The 25,746-nt window shown below is 32.5% G+C and overlaps 1 protein-coding gene across 1 annotated transcript in view; it reads left to right on the forward strand.

Moving 5' to 3' along the window:
• LOC118189057 (uncharacterized) overlaps nucleotides 1-25,503 on the forward strand; it is a 124,120-nt gene extending 98,617 nt beyond the window's left edge. The window contains exons 3-5 of the mRNA XM_035359591.2: nucleotides 18,431-18,573; nucleotides 21,510-21,651; nucleotides 23,532-25,503. Coding sequence (XP_035215482.1) covers nucleotides 18,431-18,573; nucleotides 21,510-21,651; nucleotides 23,532-23,814 — 568 coding nt within the window. The 3' untranslated portion in view covers nucleotides 23,815-25,503. The remainder of the gene's footprint in view (nucleotides 1-18,430; nucleotides 18,574-21,509; nucleotides 21,652-23,531) is intronic.
• The last annotated feature ends 243 nt before the right edge of the window (nucleotides 25,504-25,746 follow it).

The following is a 25,746-nucleotide window of genomic DNA, read 5'->3' on the forward strand; positions in this document are numbered from 1 at the left end:
TTCCTTGGTTACCTCGGTCACTAGACACTTATCTCTGTAACAAGTGGTTCTCTCAAAAGCACTATTGATGTTGTTAATCTAAACAATTTGGCGGAATTGAAAGACGTGATACACCAACATGTCCGTAACATTCCTCCTGATATGCTAAGAGCTGCTATTGAGAATGCGGTAACAGAATTTAACTAGTTTTCGGAAAATGGTGGATGCCACATTGAACATACTTTATAACACGTTTCAGGAAACGATTAAACACATATTAAACCAATGTCTTCATGTCTTATATCGTTTAACAATATTTCATACAGCCTGGTGGTAAGATTTTTAAATTTTCTTTTCGGGAAAAATAAATTCCCATGACCTCCTTTACACGATTACCAAGTTTGATAACATTTAGACCAGTAGTTTTAATTTTATGATCATTTCAAAGTGGAACTTTAATTATAACCACCTTGTACAATGACACAAATCCCTGAGTGTTTTAGTGTTTTTATACCTAAAGGATTATGTATAAAGAACATGAATAAGTACATAAAGAACTGTGTATTCTTTACGCCCGTTTTTTCTATTTTGAATACATACAATCTCCCCCGTGTACCAAGATGTACAACACAGGGTTTACAAAAGTAAGTTAACTAAAACATTAAATACTATATACATAAAACAGTTTTGCAAGCACGATCTAGGGCCATCGAAGGCAGAGCAGAAGCAAATTAAATGTTCTACATTTGAGGTTTATTTTTTGAACGTTCACATAAATTATTTTATTTCAGCCTGAAACGAAACAGGTAACTTGCAAATTTACCGTGACCAGAAAGACTCGGAAAGCAGTCTATGGTGAAATGGAAGGAAAAACTTTTTGGTGCCCTCAGTATTACAAGACGAAATAAATTCCTTATTCCACTTAGCTAAAAGCTTCTTATAATGAAAAAACTTCCAATAGCTCTTTGGAATACTAATATTGATATCTATGGATAAATTTAAGGCATCTTTATCTAAGAAATAAACTGTTTCGTTTCCATAGAATCCATGATGACTACGCACATAAACAAAACGGTTATCAATTCCCCTATTTCTACGAAAATTTACAGTTGATAGAGTTTCGATTACTAATTTGTCGCTGCTGGAAATATTCTCCAAAAGGTGAATTATGTATTATTCTATGTGTATTAATTAATACGTAACATTAATTTTAATAACAGGTTCATAATGAATTTTTTACATCAAGCTTTATTCTAATAAATTTTCAAATTTTAAAAGATAACGTTTCTCCATAAAATGTCTTCCCAAAGTAGTTTATTCGAACGTTGTGATATGGTCTCTCCTTTCCCTTTTTAATATGACACTCTATAGCGATCTCAAAGGATTATTATAAAAAATGAAAATCTGAAAGCTTTGAGATTTTATAATAGGCGCAAAGGGCATTTTTTAACGTTTTGTGTGTGTTACCTTTATTTATTAAATATCATGTTATCAGCTTCTTTGCACTTAAAGCACATGAAATTCAATTCAACAGCAACATTACAAAATAGTTAAAAACAGCATAACTTTAGGATTTCCGTCAGACAGTCTCGCGCGCTGGAGATAAAAATATTTTATTTCCGCAGTGTTTTGCCAATGCTCGCTTTGAAATCGTTGAGTTTCTTAATCCAATATTCGCTACAGTTTAAAAAATATGAAATCGATAATAAAACAAACTCGAAATTCAAAATTCGTGCTTTCAGATGCCCATGTTCGGTTGGAGGACTACGTTACTCAAAATTTTATGGCTCTAAGTACCTTTTTTTTTTCACAATGCGAAAAAACATTCATACATTCATACAGATACTTCATTATTTAGTTTATTTAAATATAAAACATTTCGATAATATTTGGTGGAAACAGTTTGAAAAATGAAACGACCAAAATGCCGCTTTGAGAGTAATAGCCCTTTGGGTTTAACGCCTCTTAAGGCTAAAAGTATCAAATGACACTAGAATTTTCGAGGCCCGTTTCTTAAGTGAGCATAATTTTGATATTATGTAAAAACAAGGCCAATGTTTTTAACAAATTAATTTTTACATGAAAGCCTACTTTTCAGTATAATTTGCGCCTACATTAAAATATTTATCATAGCGTATGGCCAGCTTTTGAATTCCAGCTTAAAAGAAATCATCCCCTTTATTGATAACCATTTTTAGTAATAATCGCAAGCAAATTTTCTGATAATTTAATCGTTTTGTTATCATTTCATGCAGAATATCTCTGCAGACGCAAAAACAATTCACAGATAATGAAGAATTCGTAAACAATGATCGTGACGGAGGAAGATGGAGATCGTTCGTTATTACTGAAATAATAGTGAAACATTTGATGAAATATTTCGAGAAAACAAGACTTTTGCGATTTCATCATTAATGGATTTCTGAAGTTTCAGAAAAGTGTTTCTACATGGAATTTTGACACAACGCTTACATTATCGTTAAGTTATACTCACGCTAGCTACCAGAAATGGTTTTTAAATGAGATAGCAGATTTCTATAAACATGGAATTCAAAAGCTGGTCATACGATACGATAAGTGTCTTAAGATAGATGGCAATTATGTTAAAACGAAGATGTAAACTGAGGCTTTCGCGTAGAAAAAAATTGTTAAAAATTTACCCTTGCGTAAATGTAGCATCAAAACGTTCTTACCTAAAAAGAACATGCTATATATTTATTTTTACAGTTGATTTATGTTTGCATATTTAAAGGTACATAAAAGCGGATGAGAAAGGTATTTATTGATGTCCACAGTTAAGTATTTCCATATAAGTACATAAAAAAATAAGATAAAATGGCATATAGTAAAATATTTTAAATTACAACTAGTTATTTTTAACATTTATCTAATTTAGTACAATTTTAAGTAGACACCGAAAATTCTCACTGGTAGTTATTAGAGCATTTTAGGCATTAGAAACAATTCTGATTTTCTTAAAAAAATGCTTGTAACAAAAACTTATACTTTTAACTACCCTTAACTGTTTTACATAATTATATACAGCTTTTCATGCTAAAGGCATGTTTTTATTTTAACAAAATATAGCAAAAACTAGCAAAAATTATTAAACTGAAAATTTCAATAATTAACTACATTTTGTCACTTAATTGTAAAATGTTAATGATTTTAAAAATAAAAATATATTGTTGTAATAGGAAAATATCTATATTTACTGTATTTTAAAAATGAAATCAGATAAGGTAATTAACACATGCTAAGGAAGTGTATCTTCCCGTAATTTAGTGCCTTAAAATGGCAGAAAGAATTCCAGTTGCTGTTTTTAGACAGGTTACCAATGTCAAATGACCTGATATACTGCATTCACTTCTTTTGGCACTCTTATAACAGATCTGTGATGTGTCCTTTATTCACTTTAGGATGCAACACTAATTAGGTTTTTGAATCTGTGTAACAATTAATGTTACTGTTTCCCTTTAACACTGTTCGTAATTAAGTTATTAAGTTTCTGGAAAAAATTATGAAGGTATTTTTTTTTTCTGATAATCTTTCTTATCTTCCTTTGCAAACATCGTATATCATGTATTGGAAAAAAATGTTCTTTTAAGTATATTCGCCTGCCTGCAAAGTTGCGATTGAGAAACAGAATGAAGGAAAACAGAAAAGAAGCTCTTTATTATATATATATATGAGATAAAACATATGTAAATATGAGCTTCATAATTTAATTTAGTGTTATAAAGCCTTCTCTTGGCGAGCTTCCGTATTGGATAATTGCGCACTTCAGCTTCTACCTCTATCGCCGCTTGGACGCTATTTCGATGTGCTCTCCTGCTATTGTAAAAGTATCAAAAATGTAAATGTTTTTGAATAGGGAAAATTAGAGCTCCAAGTATGTTGCGGGCCATAAATTTCAAATGAAATAAAAATGAATATTTAATTTTATTCGGCTGCCAAGTTTTCTAGTCATTACGGATTCAAAATTTCAGCAAGCTACCCAATCAAAATTCATCCTCTTCAATATGGATATACGTTCCATGCCATCTAGGAGCTGCGCGATCAGTAGTTCTGTGTTTCTACGTCTCAGTGTTCCTACATCAGTACTTCTAAATTTGTTTTTGTTAAATATATGTGTATATAAAAATTCTAAATGAAACTAATAATGAGTAAATTAAAAAGCCTATATCTTCGCTAAAGCTGCAACGTAATAAACTAATAATTTATAATTAAAAATCGTTTTACATATCATCTCCAAGGAATAAAAATTCAATTAAAACCATGAAGTCAGTGTTTTAATTAGCATTTTAAATGGGTATTTTCTAGACCTTTATTCCTTTAAAAACATGAAAATCTGTAAAGAAAAATCTTTAATCGCAAAAAAATCAAAATCAAAAGTAAAAATTTTAAGTATTGAAAAAGTAGCTTGATTGCAGATTAATTGACTTGTCAAGAAGAACAAACCAATCTACTATCAATTAACAACAACTAAATTAAGTGAGAGTGTGTCGTCTTTCTTCTAAAGGATCAAATTATATATCTGCTACAGCCAAATCATAATAATACTCAATCAGTAGAAATACTCAGTCAATATTCAATAGAAATATCGAACAATACTCAATCAATAGAAAGACATTAGTGCATTCAAGCCAAAAGAAGCTTTATAAAATATTAATTAGTAAATAATCTTTTTAATTTAAGTTCCTCACGAAGAAGACAACTAAACGAGATCCTCACTTTAGAAGAGGTATTCCCCGACACTCTCACTTAAACTTCATGTAAAAAAATAAGCGCCATTTTTTTTAATCTTTTGCTTAAAATATTTGAAAAGCATTCATGTGCTATCAGTACAGCAAACTCTGTCTCTCAGCGGTTTTAATATTTAATTCATTTAGGACTAATTAAATTTTAAAATAATGTTTCTCAAATTTTATAATGATGCGATTAAAGTTCTTTCTAACACTTTCATTCAAGTTTTAAAATTAGAATATTTCAATTGAGATGCTTTAGCTACTGGCTCAGATTGTTTGTATTTTAAGTTATAAATTAAAAGGAAGGAAAGAAAGGATTTTTAAAAGAAGCTGGACTTAAGATTTTCTTGCACTTTAGGAAAGAATTTAAATTTTTTATACGACGAAACACTTAGGAAATATCGCCTGGAATGTTAAGTAGTTAAATGCGAGCGCCTTTAATTTCTCTGCCTGAAGAAAACCGGGTAATATTTAATATGAAGATTAAATAAATTACTTTTGTTCGTAATATTTTACATTTGAGAAAAAAATGGTAAATATAATTTGTATTCAAGAAATACTGTTTAGAACTTGGAAAACTGTGCATTTTCTTATTAAAAAGAAAACTCAGGTATTTGCGAAAATAATCATACGGATGTTATGATTTATTTTTTATATATTAGTGTACATTTTCTCAAATAAAAAATTTACCAGGTATTGTGACAAAGGATTTCCAACTAATTAAGCCTTAAGAGCAAAAAGGAATAAATAGTCAAGTCTTTAAAGAATGAAACGAAAGTTTGAATGTTGGCATTCTTAAATATTTTGATAATCCTATAGTGACAATTCTTTCTTGATATAACACAGCATCCTAATTTAAACAAACAAAACAAAATCTGAAAGATTTCATATTTTATATTACACCCAAAGGGGCGTTTTTCGACGGTTCATGTTTTACCTTTATTTATTAAATATTATATTCTTCGCACTTAAACCATCAAATTCAATTCAACAGCAATACTATTTTTAATACTTTTAAAGTGAATGTGTCTTTATAATTTCCGATACACAGTCTCGCGCGTAGGATATAAAAATGTTTTTTTTTTCGTACAGTGTTGCCATTGCTCGCTTTGAAATCGTTGCGTCTGTTAATTAAGAACTGGTTAAAGTTTTGCAAAATATTAAATAGATAATAAAACTAATTCTAAATTAAAAATTTGGGCTTCCAGGTGCCTATGTTCGTGTGTAGGATTACGTCATTCAAAATTTGATGGCTCTAGGTACTGTCGTTTATTCACAGTGCGAGAAATATACATACATTCATGCAGATTCTACATTATTTAATTTCTTTAAATGTAATAAAGGGTGATAATGTTACGTGTCAATAATTAAAAAAGTGATGCGCCTTTTATAGTGAAACGCCACAAAATACCATTTTGAGATAATAGCCCTTTTGAGCTACCGCTCCTTTGGGCTAATAAATTCGTCATATCGCTTTATTACTTCATAGAATTCAAACATTTTTTTGAAATTCTTAGCTGCAAGTCATTTATGAAACTGTCCAATATTTAAGCTCAAAAACCTATAAATATATATTTACGATATATTAATACATACTAAAGCTGTAGAGCGATTAAAGCAGGACACAAGAAAAATTCAGCTCTGTCTCTTAAAGTGACTTGCATACTTTTGGGCATATGTGTAATTAAACTACAACTTCCTGCTACAGCATTCCTGTATCTGCATGCAAATTTGCTTTTTCCGCTGAAATATGAGCGATAATTTCCTCCTTTTGCCTCCTTACTATGTGTTTCTGAAATTCCTAATATCCGCATATACGGCATCTCTAACATTTACCTACAACATAATTTAATTTCAAGACGCAGTATTGCAGTTTCATAAGCTTGTCTTGTGATATGCTCCTGTGTAATATATAGCTTCCTGTTTGATATTTAAACCTGCCTATGTTTTTTCTTTAACTACCCCTGGCATTATTTTGCTATTCTTATAATGCTTGAGTAGTTGTATTCCTTTATATGTGTTTTATGTGACTAGATTTATGTGTTAATATTCTTTATTTTCTAACTTTTGATGCATATATATGTGTTATTTCTGTTTAAATGTCGCGTTATTATCATCAACCTGTTCCTCCAAACAGCAAATGTAACTGAACCAACAGCTCTGTTTTGGCAATGAAACCAAATAAAATTTTTAATTAATTCCTAAGGAAGTGTCTCGCAGCCTGAAGGGGAGTATCAGCTTACTGATACGCGCAGGAAAAACACCCGTTTTCCATTGTTAGCTACCATGTTTCCCTTTCCTCGGTCACCGGTCAATCGTAGTAGATCTCAGCCTCCTTAATCAGTACAGTGGTTAGATATGCTGGTTGCTTTATCGTTGGTCATTGCTCCGAATCCATAAGAAGGCATAGATGTTTGCAAATGTATTGTGTCTCTGCGGCATGTGGGCATTTAAAATACTAACGAGTCAAAAATCCTCTCGAGAGGTTTGGTGATAGGATTATGATATCCTCGTATCCTCTTCTCGGGATAATTCCAAGGGTACAGTTCCGGAGTACCCAATCCCCTCTTATCAAATTTAAGGCGAAGCAGCATTCATGGAAATTGGGGTAGAATTACATAGATAGTGCGGCGAGACTATACGACAATTGGCAAACTTCTGGTGTCTCGTCTAGTTCTACCTGTAACTTCAGTCCATCTCTTATTATTACTAAGAAACTCAACTGCTCTCGCTACTCTGTGGAGTATGTAAATCAATTTTACAGCTCTTTAAAACCATATCTAAGTTCCTTCTCAATGACTTGATGGATTTTTAAGTTTAATAATACATTTAGCTAATAGGGTATTAATGAGTAGATAACTATATTGACATAATCTGGTACTTAGGTATTAACGCAACCATTTTTTACAGATGAAAAGATAAAACTCACTTATCACATGCAAGTTGATGATTTTCAAATTTGTGCTTTTTTTTAAGAAAAATTCCCAAACTATGGATATTTATCGTAATTCGGTAAACATTATCAGCATTTGAAAACAGTACATACTTCAGCAATTTAAAATAAAATTTGAATTATTAAATAAGGGTTATGTGATTCATTAAAAAAGTGAAACTCTTAGATTCTTCTTCAATTCTTTCTGTAATTTTTTTGCGCTGTTCTTCTCCCGAAGTACACAGGGATCTGCCTTCGCTTAAAAGAAAAATCAGAAAATTGCAGAGATTCTGTTTCGTGTAATCCTTGGAAACGGTGATTATCTAGGAAACGCATTTCCTCATTGTTCCCTTTAGAAAATTTTCAGCAAAATTCTGTATTCCTGTAGAAATTTTACCGCAGTTTCTTTCACATCTGGCAAATTACACAAGCTCATATTTTAAAACTAAATTTAAGGTAAAAAAATCACGATCTATTTATAAAAACTGTTGGAACTTGGAATACAACAAAAATGAACGCATACGAAAATGGTGGCATTGCTTGACTGAAGTATTATTATGAGCATGGTTGCCAGAAGAATGGTTATGCGCGTGGTTGCCAGAGTTTGGCACATTCGGGAAATTTTGCGCCTTCTGCTAAGGTGGTTGCTTTAATATGTAAGCACCCGTAATCAAATAAAAATACCAGTAGGGTAATATCAGGAGGAAATTAATCGCTAACAGTTTGATCTAAACCCAAAGTTTTAGACCTGCTTAAACACTTGTCTGGAAAATCGTCATTAAGACCACGCGCACTCGAAGAATATTGATGTATAAAATACTCCCTGTATAATAGTATATGCAATTTACATTGCATTCAACTATTTGTTGCGAAACTTTTGTAGAGATTCATTTAGCAACTTTCCTTCGATTCTCATTTTCCACCCACATTTTCTTGTCGGAATGTTAGTAAGCTAGCGCGGGTGTATTCTAATGAGACAGAAAGAAGTATTATTTAAGGGAAAGTTTTGTAAATTTACTTTAGAGCGTGTTATGTCTGCCTGTAGGTCACGTTGCTATCTTGAATTACTAGCGATTAGATTTCTGTGGCGTAGAGTGCATCTAGCCATTTAGCTTGTTTACGCCAACTTTTATGTGTCACAGCCTTCTTGCGAGTTAAAGTCTCCTGTGAGCCGATAGGCTAAATTTACTACATTTAAGTTCATCGTTATCTGTTTTTAGTTCAGCCAGAAGCGTTGGCTTTGTGTACGCCGAAACTGGGCCATCTGCAAACTCATATTGAGTGGATAAAGGATTATTTTCACCTTTTTTGGATTTTTCATACTTAACCGGATATAAATCCCTGCACTGTTGTTGATTCTAACAAATATATAAGGGAAGTATATGGCCATGCATTAAGTCTTGAAGATAATTCCTCATACAGTCTTCTAAGTCTTGTTAGTTATACTACCAAAAAAATGTAAATTTGTGGAAGAATTATATTAACATTCTGTATTTATTTTTGAAAATTTTTATAATCCAGAACAAACCAATTACATGATATCTATCAGGAAAGTATTCATAAAGTATCAAAAAGGGAAATATCGTTAAATGCATTTGTTGATGTATAAAATTTCATTACTTTATGTCGCACATCGCAGTACTTGATATTTAGCATGACTAAGTTTCAACATCACGCATGATTTCAAATTCCCAACCCATATAGCAAAATGAATAATAATATTTACGTGAATAAATAAAACAATAACCTCTTAACCGAAATATGACTTACGGATAATAGTAAAATAAATTCTGTTTAATCAGTAAGCCCAAAAACTCAGTTGCCTGTTCTTTTTAGACAACTTTTCTTACTCTTTCTTCAAAAATAAATGCCCTATTTCCTCATTTATTTCCCACGTTTTTCCTATTAATTTTGCTGCTAAGCGGGAGGGGGAAAGTAGAACATATAATACTATTTTTGAAGTGACGGCTTAAACGATAAGCGTAGAACATTAAAAAGTTCATGAGGACACAACATTATTATACATTCAAAGGACCTTATCGATTTCAATAATATTTTTTGCTTGAATAATTCCTTACCGTTTGTGCATACGTTTTGTATTATTACCATAAATCAAAAATTTCTGAATCATGTGCTGAAATCAATAGAAGAGAAATTACGCTACGATAAAGAAGTATGCTAGTAAATACAGCGTGTATTTTAAAGCGCCAAAAAGTGATTACAGTACAAAATATGGAAAATAGTGGTTTACAGGATCTTTGTTCATGAGATAGTATTAAATACCGCCTTTCGTTGATGAATTATGCAATTTAAAATTTGTACCAGATTAAATACTTTTAGTTGCTTAAGTTTACAAATCGCACTTATCCAGATGTTTAAATTGAAACTACTTAAAAAAAGTAATGATTTTCATTCAGTGTTTCTTCATTTTCGTGAAAGTGACACTGGAACTTGTTTTAGTAACATAAAACTGACTTTTTATATTAAAAATAAAACCTTAACTTGGTTTTACAATTATAGATACGTTTTATCTCTTTTATGTTATTTAAAAATATAATAATTTTAATTGTACTGTTCTGTTATGGGGACCTTAGTCGTCGCCAAATATTTTGCTAAACTCGCCAAGATTTTGGTTCATACGAAGTCGCTAATTTTACTTTTAAAGTTGTTACAATATTTATGTTTTTTTTTAAAGTAAGCGAATCCCTTTACAAAACTGGCAACGAAAATACAAATTCTTAAGATGTAACGATCAATGTGTTTTTATTATTATTTTATTTACCATAGATATAAAAATTTGGGATACCTTATGATGAAAGAACATTCATACAATTTCTTCAGAAACAAGGAATTATTCGCTCTGAAAGAAAGCGCAACGTAAAACCATAAAATGAAGCTTTTCTCAATTCAAAGGAATCACCGAAATGGAGATAAGGAGATATAACGTGCAGAGAATGAAAAAGGATTACGTTCTCAAACTTGGCTTAAAGGATCGAGAAACAGCTTCATAATGGCAGTGCGTTTCATTTATGCATGATGTTTACAATTCACTATGAACACCCTTGAATTTTGTCAGTATAACCGGATATAAATCCCTGCACTGTTGTTGATTCTAACAAATATATAAGGGAAGTATATGGCCATGCATTAATGTCATTTTCTGAACGGCAGTTCGTGTCTTTATGCATGGTGTCTCTAGAATTTCGTCACTATCAACTTGATATGAATCATTGCACTGTTGTTGACTGGAACAGTAAGTATAAGGCCATATCAAGGCGGCAGTTACAATAAGCGACACTGGTAATATTGTCGAAGTTCACGAAAGTCTGTTTTCGCTTCGAAAACATAACGTTGATCATATACTCATATACTTCCGCTCCGATTTGTGCGAGGCGGGATTTTCAGAGAAACAAAACAAAAAAATGTTTTTCAGATGCTGTGCTTAACCGCTCTGCCAAAGCTTTCCTTCAAGTTATTGAAAAAAATGTTTTGGTGGCACTATCATATACTCACACTGTAGGAAAAGGTATAACACTGAAGAACAAAAAGAGGCCTGGTTTGAACATTTCTGCTGTAACATAAAATATACTTGCCGAACCCAATGCTGCTTGTCGTAACTATTGAAAGGTTATGGGGAAGTACGAAATGGCGAAACGAACTTCAACTCGGCAGTGACCATAACCAATTCTTATTTAATTGAGTTAGTATTGCGGCAACAGCTTCCTTAAACGCAAATGTTTTCAGACATTTTAAATGACATCCGCAGTTTCATGCGTCCGCTAATCTTAATTCGCTAACCTATTTTTTACTGATATGTTCGGCAAATTGTTTCATTTACATTTAAAATTTCTTTTTAATTGGACGAATATCTATTATGTTATTTTTTCCCTTGAATTTGTTTTCAGCATAACCATATCGTAAATATTTTGGCGATTATTTTTTTTGTTTCGAATTTTTCGTCAAATTGTCAGCTTTTGGTAAAATGATTTCCTTTCGCTTCTAAGGTGTTAAGCAATAGCGATTGTTTGTTAGTCAGTTAAAAGGTTCAAAACATCAGACTTCCTTATTTAAGTATAATTTTATCAAGATTTTCTTTTCGATTAATACTTCAGAAGTATGATTTAGAGAATACCCCAGTTATAAAAAATGATTTTTTGAAAATACATACATTTAAAGTTTTTTTATTCATCTCTAGTTGAAAGAACTTAAAAAGTTTAATTTATGAAGAATTTCACCCAATTAAGCAAATTTAGTTCGCAATAGCCTGTGGAATAAAGTAAAACTATTTATTTATGAAGACAGCTATTATCCAGCAGAAAATGAGTAATCGAATTTCCTGCCCTAGTCGATCAGTTGGAAACTCATAAAAAGTCCTCTTCTCTAACATTTAGCGATTTACGCAAAGTGCTTAAGAAAACTCACTACCATTCACCTTCCGAAAGCACCATAATCACGTTCTTCGGAGCTGTTTCAGAAAAACAGCCACACCACGAAATCTCGCAAACAAGTGAGAAAGTTGCTCATTTACAACTCAACTCCTCTCACATTCTACGTTGAATAAGGAAAAAGGGCACTGAGGGCTGGCGTGGCCGATAAGCTAAGTATCCAGCACGGCAACGAAATGGAAAAAATAATATACATCGTGCGAAGAAAACTTTGTCGGATATCGTTCTGCGAAACCTAAGGCGATCGTAGCTGCATTCGAAAAAAAGGAGCAAAAACTGAAGAGTATCAGCGACTGCAAGTTACACGAAGGGAAAAAAGAAAACATTCTGTATTCCTAGTAGAAGATTAACCTCTAATGTTTCCTCAAACAACTTCTTCAAAAGTGGCAAAGAATGCATTTTAAAAAGCTTTAAGTTTAATTAGGTCCTCATGGAACATACATTCAACACAACTAATTTCCTAAGCTCTGAAATATACTCGTATTTTCAAAAAACTGTTGTGTGAAAAAAAATTTTTTTCTCTTTTACGATTCTTCTTCAGGAGAATTTTAAGAAGAAGAAAGCTTAAAAAACTGAAAATTACAATATTTCAGTGCTCAAAACACTCCATAGCAACTAAAACCATTAATAGCTTCATCTCCATTTTGTGTTCCAGCTGTAAAATGCACTGGCTTCATGATTGTCTTGATTCGTACGAAGAACCAGGTCCAAAACAATCGGTTCGCCAGCACCAGGCGGCAAAAATTAAAGTGGGAAAATATATATAATTTAGGGTGGGAGCGAGAGGAAGAAATTAAGAGTCGCAGAGATTGTAACAGATGGCAAAGAGCTGAGCACCGGCTCTGTGCGCAGTGAAGATAAAACCACTTTATTTATCATATCTTCCACGATGCCATGTCTTCCTAGACATATAGCCCTTACTTATGTTTTCAAAATAACATTTTCAAACAAAAAATTTTTAGTTTTTATAATGTTCCTGTTAATATTAGTAATGTGAGCCACAAAATAGACACGAATAATATGGAGTACAATGAAACTATTCTGGGAAATTTCTTGGCATATGCACAAACTTTAAAATGCACTTAAATTCTTTATTACTTCAAAAATTCTATATTTAGGTAGTAGTAAGTAGTTATACACCTATATATTTACAGTACTTGAGAGAAGGATGTGAAGACTTGAAGGAAGGAATGTTTGAAATGAATCGAAAGTTAACAAACTCATATTAACTGCGCAGAGTGACTTTAATTTTGAGCTTTCATATACAGCCTGATAACCATATAAGCAGAATATTCTGAGTCAATAATAGTAAATTAGCCATATTTAGACGATAACTGCAACGGCCTGATTGTATAACAGAGCTCCTTCCATCTTAGACTTCATAGATTTTAAAACTCAATCTTTGAAGAAGACATCACATCTAGTGTTTAAAATTTTAAAGCCGGTTCTAAAACTGTATGCCCACAAGTACACTGGCTCCAAACGTTAAGCACACAATGCAAATTAGCTATTTGTAAGAGTATAGTGGAATCCGAAAGACTGAAAAATCTTTGCTAATGCAGGTGGCATTATGCAAATATCGCATGTTACATCCAATCATGATTCTCTACGAACATATACTAATTAGGCAGTCGATGAAGACACCAGCATTCTGAAGGGTTTGAGGAGGTTAATTTATATTAATGATAAAAAGTGTTCCTAACTTTCGTGGAATAATTTTTGATGATATTCGTGCTTCCATGGCTAAAACAAGACGAAAGGTAGATAATGAGCTCTGTCGAACGCATTGAAGCAGGACAAAGATAACGCTTTTCTTTCTGGCATGGATCATTCGGTAATTTTTCGAATATGGAAACAGTTCCAGACAAATCCAACAGTTGTCCGGGACCATTGCCCTGTTGAGCAAGGATTATCACTTGTTTCGAAGATCTGTATAGCAATAGTAGTCGAGTGGAATCGACGACAGACCTCCACAGCTGTTACATCAATAATCGCAGCGTCACATGGTAAGATAATATCTGCCAGCACTGAACGCCAAAGCTTCATATGAAAGGACTGTACGTCTGAATATCAAAGGTTTATATTCCACCAACTACCAATCCAAAGAGATAAGCATAAAGTGGTGTCGTCAACATCTTAATTGGGCTGTCTCAGAGTACCGCAACGTTCTGTTCACGAAAGAGCCCGTATTTAACGTGGAATCAGATCGTAAGAGTGTATGGGTTTGGCGAGAACAAAGTACGCAGAATCAGGCTCAGAACATCATCGAACATCACACATTCAGCGGTACCTTGGTGTATCTGGGATTTCAATGGGATATGGCGCATCTTGAAAGACAACTTTGAGGCTGCGGAGTGGTATGGAAATAAAGCCCTAGATTTCATTGTGAGACTGGAGCATTGAGATTGTTATTTCCTATTTATGGAGGAAAATTACCATCCCCAACAAGTCATAACACATGGAAAAGACGTCTTGCACGGAGTTCCCGCCGTATTTCTCTGACCTTAACCTTTTGAAAATTTTGGTATGCCCTTGGGGAAGCTGTCTGTACCCATTTACCTCCACCAGGCAGGCTCAAACGGTTTAAAACTGCTCTAATGAGAAAATGGCCATTGCTAGTATCTCTATGGTTTATCAGCTAGTTGAAAACATCAGAACTGCAAGTTTGTAGAAAATTTTGGATGGTAACGTTGTAGGTTTTTAGCTTTATACAAATGAATCAAATGTGATGTTATCGTATAATGTATGAAAATAATCATTGCTTTCATCTTTGTACACAATGTTTGTTTTCTTCCGTGCATAAACACATTTATAACTGTTATCTGCAATTTGGTGTTAACCAAAGCCTTGCATTTCCATCTTTGTTGATTTTATCGTCGTGTGCTTAGCGTTTGGAAATCAGTGCATTATCTCATCTTCTCATCTATTAACGCATAATTTTCGCTGTTACTTGACAACATATTGGCAAACCTTATAATTTAGAACATTAAAAAAAAACCATCCAATACTCTAAGTTACGAAGTTATTGGGCAATAAAGTATAGCTCTTAAAATTGCATTACTTTTAAATCTCAAATTTGTTATACTAGTTACAAATATACTCTTTATCTTATAGGAAAGGTATCATTTGAGTTAAAGAGTAACTTTATAAGTTAATTTGTCGATTGTTGTCTACTGAATGCCTGCTGATATAGGGTACTGATATAGAGTTATATTTTTATTTTTTGTTTTAAGTCAGCTATTAGTTTTGAGTAACTACAGGTTTGCCCTGAAAATACTTCCTGTTATACTTAAATTTATTGCGAATTATATACTGTTAATTTTTCTATATAATTAAAATATTGAACAAGAAGTGTAAAAAATCTAATATTCGGCACGATTTTTTGCTTCATTTTGTTCTTATTAAAATATCCATTTAAGATAAACAATTATTTTTTAAAACTGAATTTTAGGAATATATACAAAAGGGAATTTTATATCTCTCTCTATAAATTCATTACTACGAGTAAATTAGGAATTTCATGCCTTAAAGAAAAGAAATGGTTTCAGGATACGCAATCGCTACTAATTAGTTTATTGAACAATCTAACATGAGAAATATAACAATTTAATCCTTCCTTGAAACAGACATATATATTATAGAGCCAATTAATGATCTCGAAGTACTTAGTCAAAGAACATATTTCTTAAGACCAGAAAAAAGTTCCATTCTATCCAAAAGAAAAATATTTTACAGCAAAGATTTTAATACGACCCGTCATCTTAGGACAAAGGATTTATTTCGAAGATGCCTAAAATTGTAAGGATTTTGTAAGGATTATTGAATGCATTAATTGACGGCACTTACTTTAGATCGCAAATTCTTTCGAATTTTTGCAAAGAGAAGATATTCCTAATGCATAGATGAATAAGAAGTAGTTTAATAGCGAAAGTCCTTTAATAACTTTAATTTTTAAATGAAAGTTTTGATCCTTCATGTTAAAGTATTTTACTACTTTTACATAACTTATTACTTTTCAAAAATTCCAGCATCACGTTAATAATCTTTAGAAGTATTTATAAGTAACCTGATCAAATGTAATAATAAATTCTTCATGAATATGAGCTGCATAATTATTTATGTTCACTTCCCTTACATTTTCGAAATGATGCAGAATTAAAATAAAATATCTATTTCAAACACTTTGGACATTGAAAACTTTTAATATTTTATTTATATTACCCTACTCGCTAGATGAGCGGGCTGCAGCCTGCAGCCAAAGCAAAACTTATAAGTTCTATGTACCCCTGAAAAGCAAATGTATAAAATCATTTCAGTTGAATGAAATAATAAAGCGTCAAAAGTTTTTGTTTTCTGATTATTGCCAAATCAGAAAACAAAAACTTTTGACGCTTTAGGTTAATAATACGTATGACGTCAGGATTTAAAATTAATTTATTATATTAACATTTTCTCAATATCAAAAAACGAATTAATGTGGTATTAATATATCGTATCAGTTATACTAATTTGAAACAAAAAACTTGCCAACAGCAGCTATTTATTTCAAATGCAGACATTAATGAAAGATTTTCGACATACAATGACGTATCATGGAATCGCGTGCTTTTTTCAACGTCAGAATATGACCTTATATAATAATAATATGTTTAAAGTTTGGCAATGCTATTTTTTTTCATATTTTGTAAAACTTAAAACTTTTTTATTAACAAACTCTTCGATTTGAAAGCGAGCAGTGGCAACACTTTTCGAAATAAAGCAGAATTTTATCTCCAGCGCAAGACAGTTGCCACTCGAAAACATGAGTGCGAAAATTAGCGTTTTTAGAGTTTTTAATTAATATCTCGGCTAATTAAAGTCGTACGAAGATGGAAATGGTAGAAATGGCTTTCCAAGCATTTTGGTAATAGGGAATAATATATTTAATGTTTAGCAACGCTATTTTTATTTCATAGTTTGTAAAACTTGGAAATTTTTTATTGAGAAACTCTATGATTTGAAAGCGAGCAGTGGAACGCTTTTCGAAATAAAGCAGACTTCTATCTGCAGCGTGCGATACTGTTGCCATTCGGAAAAATGATGACGAAAATTAGGGTTTTCAGAGTTTTCAATTAATATCTCGGCTAATTAAAGTCGTATAAAGATGCGAATGGTCGAAATGGCTTCCCACGAATTTTTCAAATCCCGGGTACCTTTCTCGAAGCTTAACTCCCGGAGGAGATAATGCCACAAACAAACAAATAGACTCTCGCAGATTTTAATAGTATAGATTTTAATGATATTTTTTCTACTTCCTTTTTTTCTCGATATAATTAATAAGATTTTACATCAGAAACGATATATTAAACAACAACTTTGTTACATAGTTTCTTGTTTCTGGTATTTCCCACCAGTCACCACCAGTATTTGGAGATTGGCTTCCCTAATCCGCAGGTTGCCCTTTAAAAGGATGTGTATATAAGGTATTTTCTCCCTCCTTTTCGTATGACCTCGTGGTGTAATTGGAAGCAAATTCGGTGCATTTTCGAGAGGTCCAAGGTTCGAATCCTGGCGAAGGCACTGCATAGTTTTCATGTCTCTTGCTCCAAAAAGCCTAATGACTCTACAAAATATAAGTTTTTATATTTTTTTGACGTTAATCACATTGTAGAGTCAATAGGTTATATCAATGCAAGAACACGAAAACTTTATTGTCTTCACAGGGATTCGAACTCTGCCCTTCCAGAACACGCGTCGAGCGTGCTTTCAATTGCACCACGAAGGCATGAGAAAAGGAGGGAGGAAATACCTTATAACATTGTATCTCATGAGGATATTCTGTGAATACGAGGATATTATATGAATTCTTAGATTAAAAAAAAACTGAAATAAAAGGATAAATTACTGAAAACATATCAACAATTAAAATGTTAAGCACTTTATTTTAATACGTCCTGTTTAGCGTATTATGATGTTATAATAGTTAATAAGTATATACTATGTTGTAAATATTAGAGGATAGGTAATTATTTACAATAGAAGAACGATCTCTCCATGAATTGCTTCGTTTCTCATTTAAAACCTAAGTTCTCTAAACCTGATAGGTATGTTACATACGTGTGCTACTGAGAGCAAATACGTGTTCTCAGTTTCCGCTGTTTACATGTATTAGTTGGAAATAATGTACTTGGTAACGCTAAGCATTTATATGTATGTGTGCTTCTTTATGTATGGGTAACAATTTCGAAGCTGCCGATGTCTAATTTTATTAACATAATTCTTTCTCTTAGTTTTGAGATCATCTGGAAACTCGATCTCTCACCTGTTTGATGCAATTTATTTTACAGTACAATGAAGGAGAGTGTTCTGTGCATCGATGACCATATGAAACATTGTTTTTCCCCTACGCAGAGGCAAGTCTTCAATCAAGTTGTTGCAGGTGCTAGGCAAGTCTTATTAGAACTATGCGTTCCAGGAGCCATACAAGAAGGTAAATTCACTTCTTAATTTGCGACTTAGCGGTCGACTGGCTAAAGCCGCTAAATATGTACTAGCATTAACTTAAACCGGCTTCTGATCCCAACAGCTGATTAGGCTGATTGCGTGATGTTTTTGGACTTTCCCTCGTGTAAGAGGAAAAATAGGAGGAAACAATCTCGTGAATACATCAGATTAAAATCGTTTCCTTTGCTCAAACGGTTTGAATTCCAACAAATGTTTGCTTGCTTAGTCGAATACGGCGAAACAGACTGGAATCAATGTCAAAAAGTAAACATTAATGATTAGAAGCGGCTTTTTGTTTATTTAATCTTCTTGTTTGAACTACTTCCGTTTCCATCAATTTATTCATTCTGTAGTCTGATACGCTACTCTGTGCACGATTTTCCTAAAGAGATAAGTTGCTTAAATAGAAATCGGAATTAAATAATAATGCAGGGTCGGAAATTCAAACTCAACGATAGAGGATGTTCTTGAACCAATAAAATGTTACCGCTAGAAAACCGTCTTTGGCAAATTTCCGTACAGGTGGCAAGATGGAAAGTTTCATAAATGCAGAGCAGACATGTTCCAGCACAGGAATGGACAAGTATAAGTGTATAGGGCACCATCTTATCGCCGCAGACAAAATTTATATACCTTGGCACATTAACTATGCACAGCAACTCCTACGTTTTATTGAAATTAAAAATAAATAAAGAAAGAAAAGGAAAAAAAATCGAAGTAAAAAGGGAGAGTTACAGTGCTTTGGGTACATTCTTCTTGAAATATGTTTCAGGGGTTTAGCATAGGCTACAACATTATATGGGGTTTTGAAGGAATTTTTTGCAGTATGATTTAAAGGCACTGATGATGTTGATTACAGAGGTGTCAAAAATGGCACAACTCTAACTTATTATAACTAACTTTATAGTTGATGTGTGTACATATTATTTACCTTGGAATTGCCGCCAGAGCGGACAACACACTACGGCATATGAGGAATGTCACCGAACAGCCAAACAGCTAACTTTATAGTTATGGGTTATAACTTTTAAAGTCTGAAAAACACATGTCTGCGATGGTATAGTCATGCAATGATTTATAGGTGCTTTAATTTTTACCTCGATATTTTCCACAACGATGTTTTAAAACTGCGATGTTTTCGAATCGCTTTAATTTCGACGACGTTGTTTTATACTGCGATGTTTTCTACCACGATATTTTGTAGGCCGACGTTCCCGCTTTGTGTTGTTTTCTCCTTGAAGGTTTTGTCTGCGATATTTTTGCAGCCATGTTTTCCGCGAACACTACTCCTACACACATACCAGAACGAGATTTTATGCTGGCAATCACGATGTTTTTGCACAGTTTGCACAATGCACAGTTTGAGAATTAAGTTCCACTCCTTCAGTAATGCGGTCTTCAAGGCATTGATGGAGATCACTAAGAGGAGTATGTCTCCATATAATTGCTTTTTCAAGGTAGTCTTATCAGTTCTCTATCGCGTTATGACAAAGAGATTTTTCTAGCCACAGTATTCGTTCAATGTATTCACTTTCAATTAATTCAACAACGCGATTTGCTTGATGTGTATATGCATTTTCGTGCATGAATAAAAATTAAGATTCATATGCACCTCAGAATTGTCTAACATAAGGTTCTAAGATCTCATTTCGATACCTCTGGCTGGTTGCAGATCCGCTGTTGAAAACACGAAAAGGCCTATGTCCAATCATCATTATTCCTCCTTATACTATCAGACTTGCATTACCAAAAATGGTCACGTTTTATAAGGCTCGAAGGAAAGTTTCCCTTTCCTGACTTCCTGCAGATGTAAACATATTTATAATCAGATGTTTAACTAAACCTTTATTCATGAGTAAAGATGTTCCAAAGCTTTGAATTTATTTCCATAGCGTTCAGACTGAGTGTCTTGAAATGTTTACAAATCTCGCTGCTTCTGTGTTTACTTCTCTGTCTTTAAACAGTCGATGATTAACCACTTCACAGATTCTTCCAAACGGTTCTTCGAAGCCATAACAAACCATTTTGACTCTTTACATATTGAAATCAAACGGTGCATGGCATTACTCAGATGTTCACTTTGCGCAAGGCACTTGATTCACCGTCAGATGACATTACACCTTAATCTGCATATCAGAAACCAGTTGATCAGTCTTGATTGGTTGTTAATTAGGCTTGTCATTCACATACTCATGGCAAAAATGGATTATATCAATTGGATATTTAACGGAATAGCATTATATTTCCGTATATCAAGATAAATACGGGCACGTGTGTAGTAGATAATTCAACTTGCTTATCTAAGCAGTCCATTCCCTATATGGGCGCGGTATGAACGAACTAGTATTATGTCTAATACATCCACGTGTAAAGTAATAGAATAACCACAAGGGTTTATTACCACCAATATTATTATTATTATCAACTTGAAATTTCATATTTGTTTGTGTGAAATCAAATCCTTTTATCATGTTCTATCTCGGAGATGTTGCCAAAGAAATAGATTAATATTGCTTTAGTAAGAAAGCGGGTGCAAACAACTACGTTTTACGAGAACATGGAACTTGCATCCTGACAGCATCCTGTAGATGGTTTAGTTATAATAATACAGAGCTTAATATAAATAACGATGTTAAATGACGCGGCCAGTGTTATTAAAAAATTCTGGAACAACTTCAAATATGTGTCGGCATATTTTAGTGCATGTGAACCAATCAGTGCATATTTTAGTGCATGTGAACAGAAACCGTTTAGAGGCAGCAAAGAATCTGCTGATTCATTGTTGCTAACGCTTGTTTTAACATAAAAATTTAAATAAAACTAAATTTCAAAAATTAAATTTTAATATTTACCTCATTTAAATACTTTATTTATTTCAACCACCACTTGTACATTGTAAATGCTGTTTTTCCCCTTTTGCAGCTTATTTAAAATATGCTCCATGTTTCAAGAACGTCTCTCAAGCTGAAAACAAGTGCGCGCCCAAGTACAGATATTTGATGGAACTGTCTGAAAGCGTAAATCGACGGCAGAACGTTGACGATGGTCTCCGAGAATCATGCTGGTATGTTTAACCATATTTCCAAGCTGCTTATTTTTTAACTTAAAAGTTTTATTTGTGGTTTATGGTTTACATTAAACTAATGAAACAATGAGTAATTAATGATGATTAATGTATAATTTCCACAGCATTTTAAACTTTGAATTCAAAAGGCACTGGACATTATTATTTTCAAATTTTATTGTTAATCGAAATGTATTTAAGTACAACAGATCCAGTCGAATTGACGCATCGCTTCTGATAAGAATCGCTTTGTGATAAAGTTGGTATTTTAATCACCATCTTATCACACAGCGTAATCGGAGCTAGAATTCCGTTTGTTTTGCACTGTAAGCAATTTTCACTGATAGCTGGATGGGTAATATTATTCAAACTCTCTTTCCTGTACTTCTATAATACGTCACTAGTATGCGCACACTGGAATAAACCGTTGCCAATATAGAGTTTTCTAATATTGCTCATTCTGTCAAGGCTGCGTAATTATCTGCTTCCTTGGAATGCCCTATTCTGAATAGAAGATCTCGATGAAATAAGCCTTTTTCCTTATACAGTATGATTAAGAGTTCTAATAAAGCTGGAATTTAAAGAACTTTTGAGTTATTTACGTATTTGTAGGAAAGGTATCTCAAAATATAGAATAATATATTTATTTTATTATCTGTGAACTCAAAAAGATTTAAAATAGCAAAAATGTAATTTTATCAATACTTTAGTTACTAGCTGTTTTATGGATCCAAGTGCAAATAAGTAAATTCTTATGAAGGAAATTCATTAAAGTATTTTCACAAAATTAGTTTTGGAATTAGTTTGGAGAATTTTAAATATTCTACTTAAATACTGCCACGTGGAAGGAAATTAATTCTTCTCTTTATTATAATTTTGTATAAAATAATAACATTCTGACATTTATGCTGTAAAAACAGCTTTTTGGCAATAATGTTTAATACGCTGAACAAACGAAAACTGGATTCTGAATCCAACCAAATTCTGAAGCTTATATGACGTCAGACTTTGTCCCCTTAAGTAGACCAAATATTCTGCATTTATGCACCATTCCTAGCACTTGTATTGTAACGGAAATAATTTCTGAAGTCATTAGTTGAGACTTCTGTAACAGTCCGTGAATAACAGTCAATCAATGTCTTAGATCGTAGCAGTACGTTTGGTCCATAACTAAGAATCTGAGACAGAGTAAATATCTTCAAAATGAAAGACCCCAAGATTAAAGTGGTCAAGGAAATTTAGGAGTACAATAAGGAGAGTGTTAATATCGCCTAGCTCATGCACCTCAGTGAGGCAATTTATTGTGAAGTTTTGAAGTTGTTGAAGAGATATTGCTTGCAAACGACATCACTTGTGCAATGATAATTTAGTGAAATCTCATGGTTAAGCCTCCGCCATGACAACTCACCAAGTAATAATACTCTGCAAAACATGGTTTTGAGAGAGAAATGTGGAAGAGCAATTTTCACATTGCAAGAACACCTTGTAACTGCTTTTTATCTCTTTATAATTACTAGATTTAGTAACTGAAGAATTGCAATTTGAAACCATAACATGCATTTAAACCAAACTCTATAGGGAAGAGACAACCTTCAGTTAAAAGATTTCAACAAGGCGTTCCACTTATAGCGCAAAAGCCAATCATCGATGTATAAATTCTTAAGGGAAATTCTTTTGTATGAACGCTATGGTCACTAGATTAATTTCTAGTAAGTTTTAAAAATTTGTTTGGCTTCGTCAAAGTTTTTTTTCTCTGTACAGTGCATTTATTTCTGTGCAAGATAAAAGGAATATGTTGTGTAATTTAGTTCTTCTTTGATACTTAAATTACCCTGAACTTGATGTCTTTCCAATTTTTATATTTACTTAATTTTTTTCAGTGCTTTTGGAGAATTTGTAACTTGCAAGTATCAGCATGTAGGCAGAGACTGTGGCCACGACGCTACGCTATTTCTGCAGCAACATCTGGACCGCATTTCCAGTCCCCTCATCCACGAACACTGCGCCCATTACACGTACGCCACAGATGCATGTGCACCAGCCTCCACCTCTAAAGCGCTCAACATGAGTTGGAAACTGCTTTCTTACTTGCTCTTCACCCAATGGATCTCATTGCGTTTCATACTGAAGAAAACCTTAGACTATCGACTTGAACCCAAATGACGATGACTTGGTAGTTTCAGGAAATGCTCACATTAAACATCTTGTTTCAAAACGAAATAACATAAATCTCGTCAAATATGCTGGTCATTGACTAAGCACTTGTTAATAACAATGGGACCTCAACAGAAGTTTACGCATTTCAGAGCTGCACCATTTAAAAATTATGCCTGTTTAGTAAAATACTGACGTACATCTAAGAAACAAGTATTCTTTCGAAAACATTTTGGAAATGTAGTACTGTTGTTTAAGAGAACTTATATATATGTGCTTCCAGATTTGTATAAAAACAGTCAAAGTGGCCAAAGGTCAAGAAATAATTTAACTGTTCTCTATCATTAAAGGATATCACTTTTATGTGTAAATATCTGATCAAGATAACTTCAGTAAAATAGAATAGTATTTGTGTTTTTACGACAGCATTGGGTAAGCTTTGTTTCTTCGCAGAAAGCATTTAATTATAGAAAATATTAAGGGCATGTACTAGAAAATTTTCCCAAAATTTCTTTAGAACAGAAATTGCTATGTATGCTATGTAGTCTTTGCTTTATTACATTTAAGAGCACTATATTTCGTTAATAGGCTTATTTCATAATAACATACAGTTAACAAAAATAATAGTATTTAACCACCTTCTTGGTGATTATGAGTGCCTGATACCGAAAGTCGATGTGGCTGTAGTCAAAGAAAAGTAAACTACTGCTCATAGAATTTGTCATACAATAGATGAATCTTATTATTTAATTAATGTGCATGATGTTAATTAACTCATGAATGTTATTGAACATTATTAAAATAATGTAAGCCTCTAATAATGTTTTGATTGCGAAGTAAACTAAACTTAGTTCAAGGTGCTAGAAGACTTAATGCGGAATGAAATCTAAGCAATTTTACTTATATAGTAATCATTGATTAATGCAATATGCTCATTAAAACTTCTGTGATCATCAAAAATAACTTTTGTTGCTTTTATTGCATGTTCTTTCTTAACGAAGTATGTATGAAATAGAAAAATAAAAGCTTTAGTATCGAAGCTCCCTCTGCTTTAAAGTTAAGATGATTTCCAGGAGAAGGAAATATTTCCTTAAAATGTAACTACAATAGTTTGTGATTTTTAGCAGAAACATCAAATCTAAAAGTTCGATGTCTCGTTTACTTCATTGAATATCTTTAATTCTTCATTTTCCGCAAGAAATGAATTCGAAAATAAAACAATGTGCTTTGTACACACAACTGTAATATAAATGTTTCATAGAATTACTCTCATTCTGTTCACTTGTTAATCTTGTTATGACCTTGATTTGCAGGACAAAACAGTATTAAACTTAATTCATCTTTTTATGTCCATCGGATGATTATTACATGATATTAATCATCCAACAGGACGAAAAAATAGTCTTTCCGCGACTTTTAAACTCTACTCACCCAACAAAATTAATGCGTATTTTTCATCCTAAGTTTACAGCTGTTGTGTTTCTGTATGTTAATACTCATTTATTTCCTTTAATATTCAGAAATACTTATTGCCATTTCATTTTTGTTTATCAAATTTTAATTCTGAGTTCTGTTAAACTAATCGTCTGCACTTATTTATTTTTGAGTACTGTTTTCAAACAATGCATATATTTTATTCTCGAATTTAATATTCACTCTTAATGTTTAATAAAATTTTCATTTACATTTTAAATGCATATTTATATTAATAAAAATCAGGAGGATGTATTTATAAATGATAAAATAAGCATGTGTTTATTTGATATTTTCCTTATTATCCATCAAGAGACGCAAGAAAAATCATTTCCTATTGCTATTCTAATACATTCCAAAACCTTTCCAAGAGCATTCGCTTAAAAAATAGTATTCGCTGTTGTTATCATTCATCATTTACTAGCCCTTCGTTGTTTAGAAAATTAAGACTTTTAAATAAAATTATAT

This window comes from Stegodyphus dumicola, chromosome 10 (assembly GCF_044657685.1).
Source record: "Stegodyphus dumicola isolate Sdum_Otavi_A_Nest chromosome 10, ASM4465768v1".
Lineage (NCBI taxonomy): Eukaryota > Metazoa > Arthropoda > Arachnida > Araneae > Eresidae > Stegodyphus > Stegodyphus dumicola.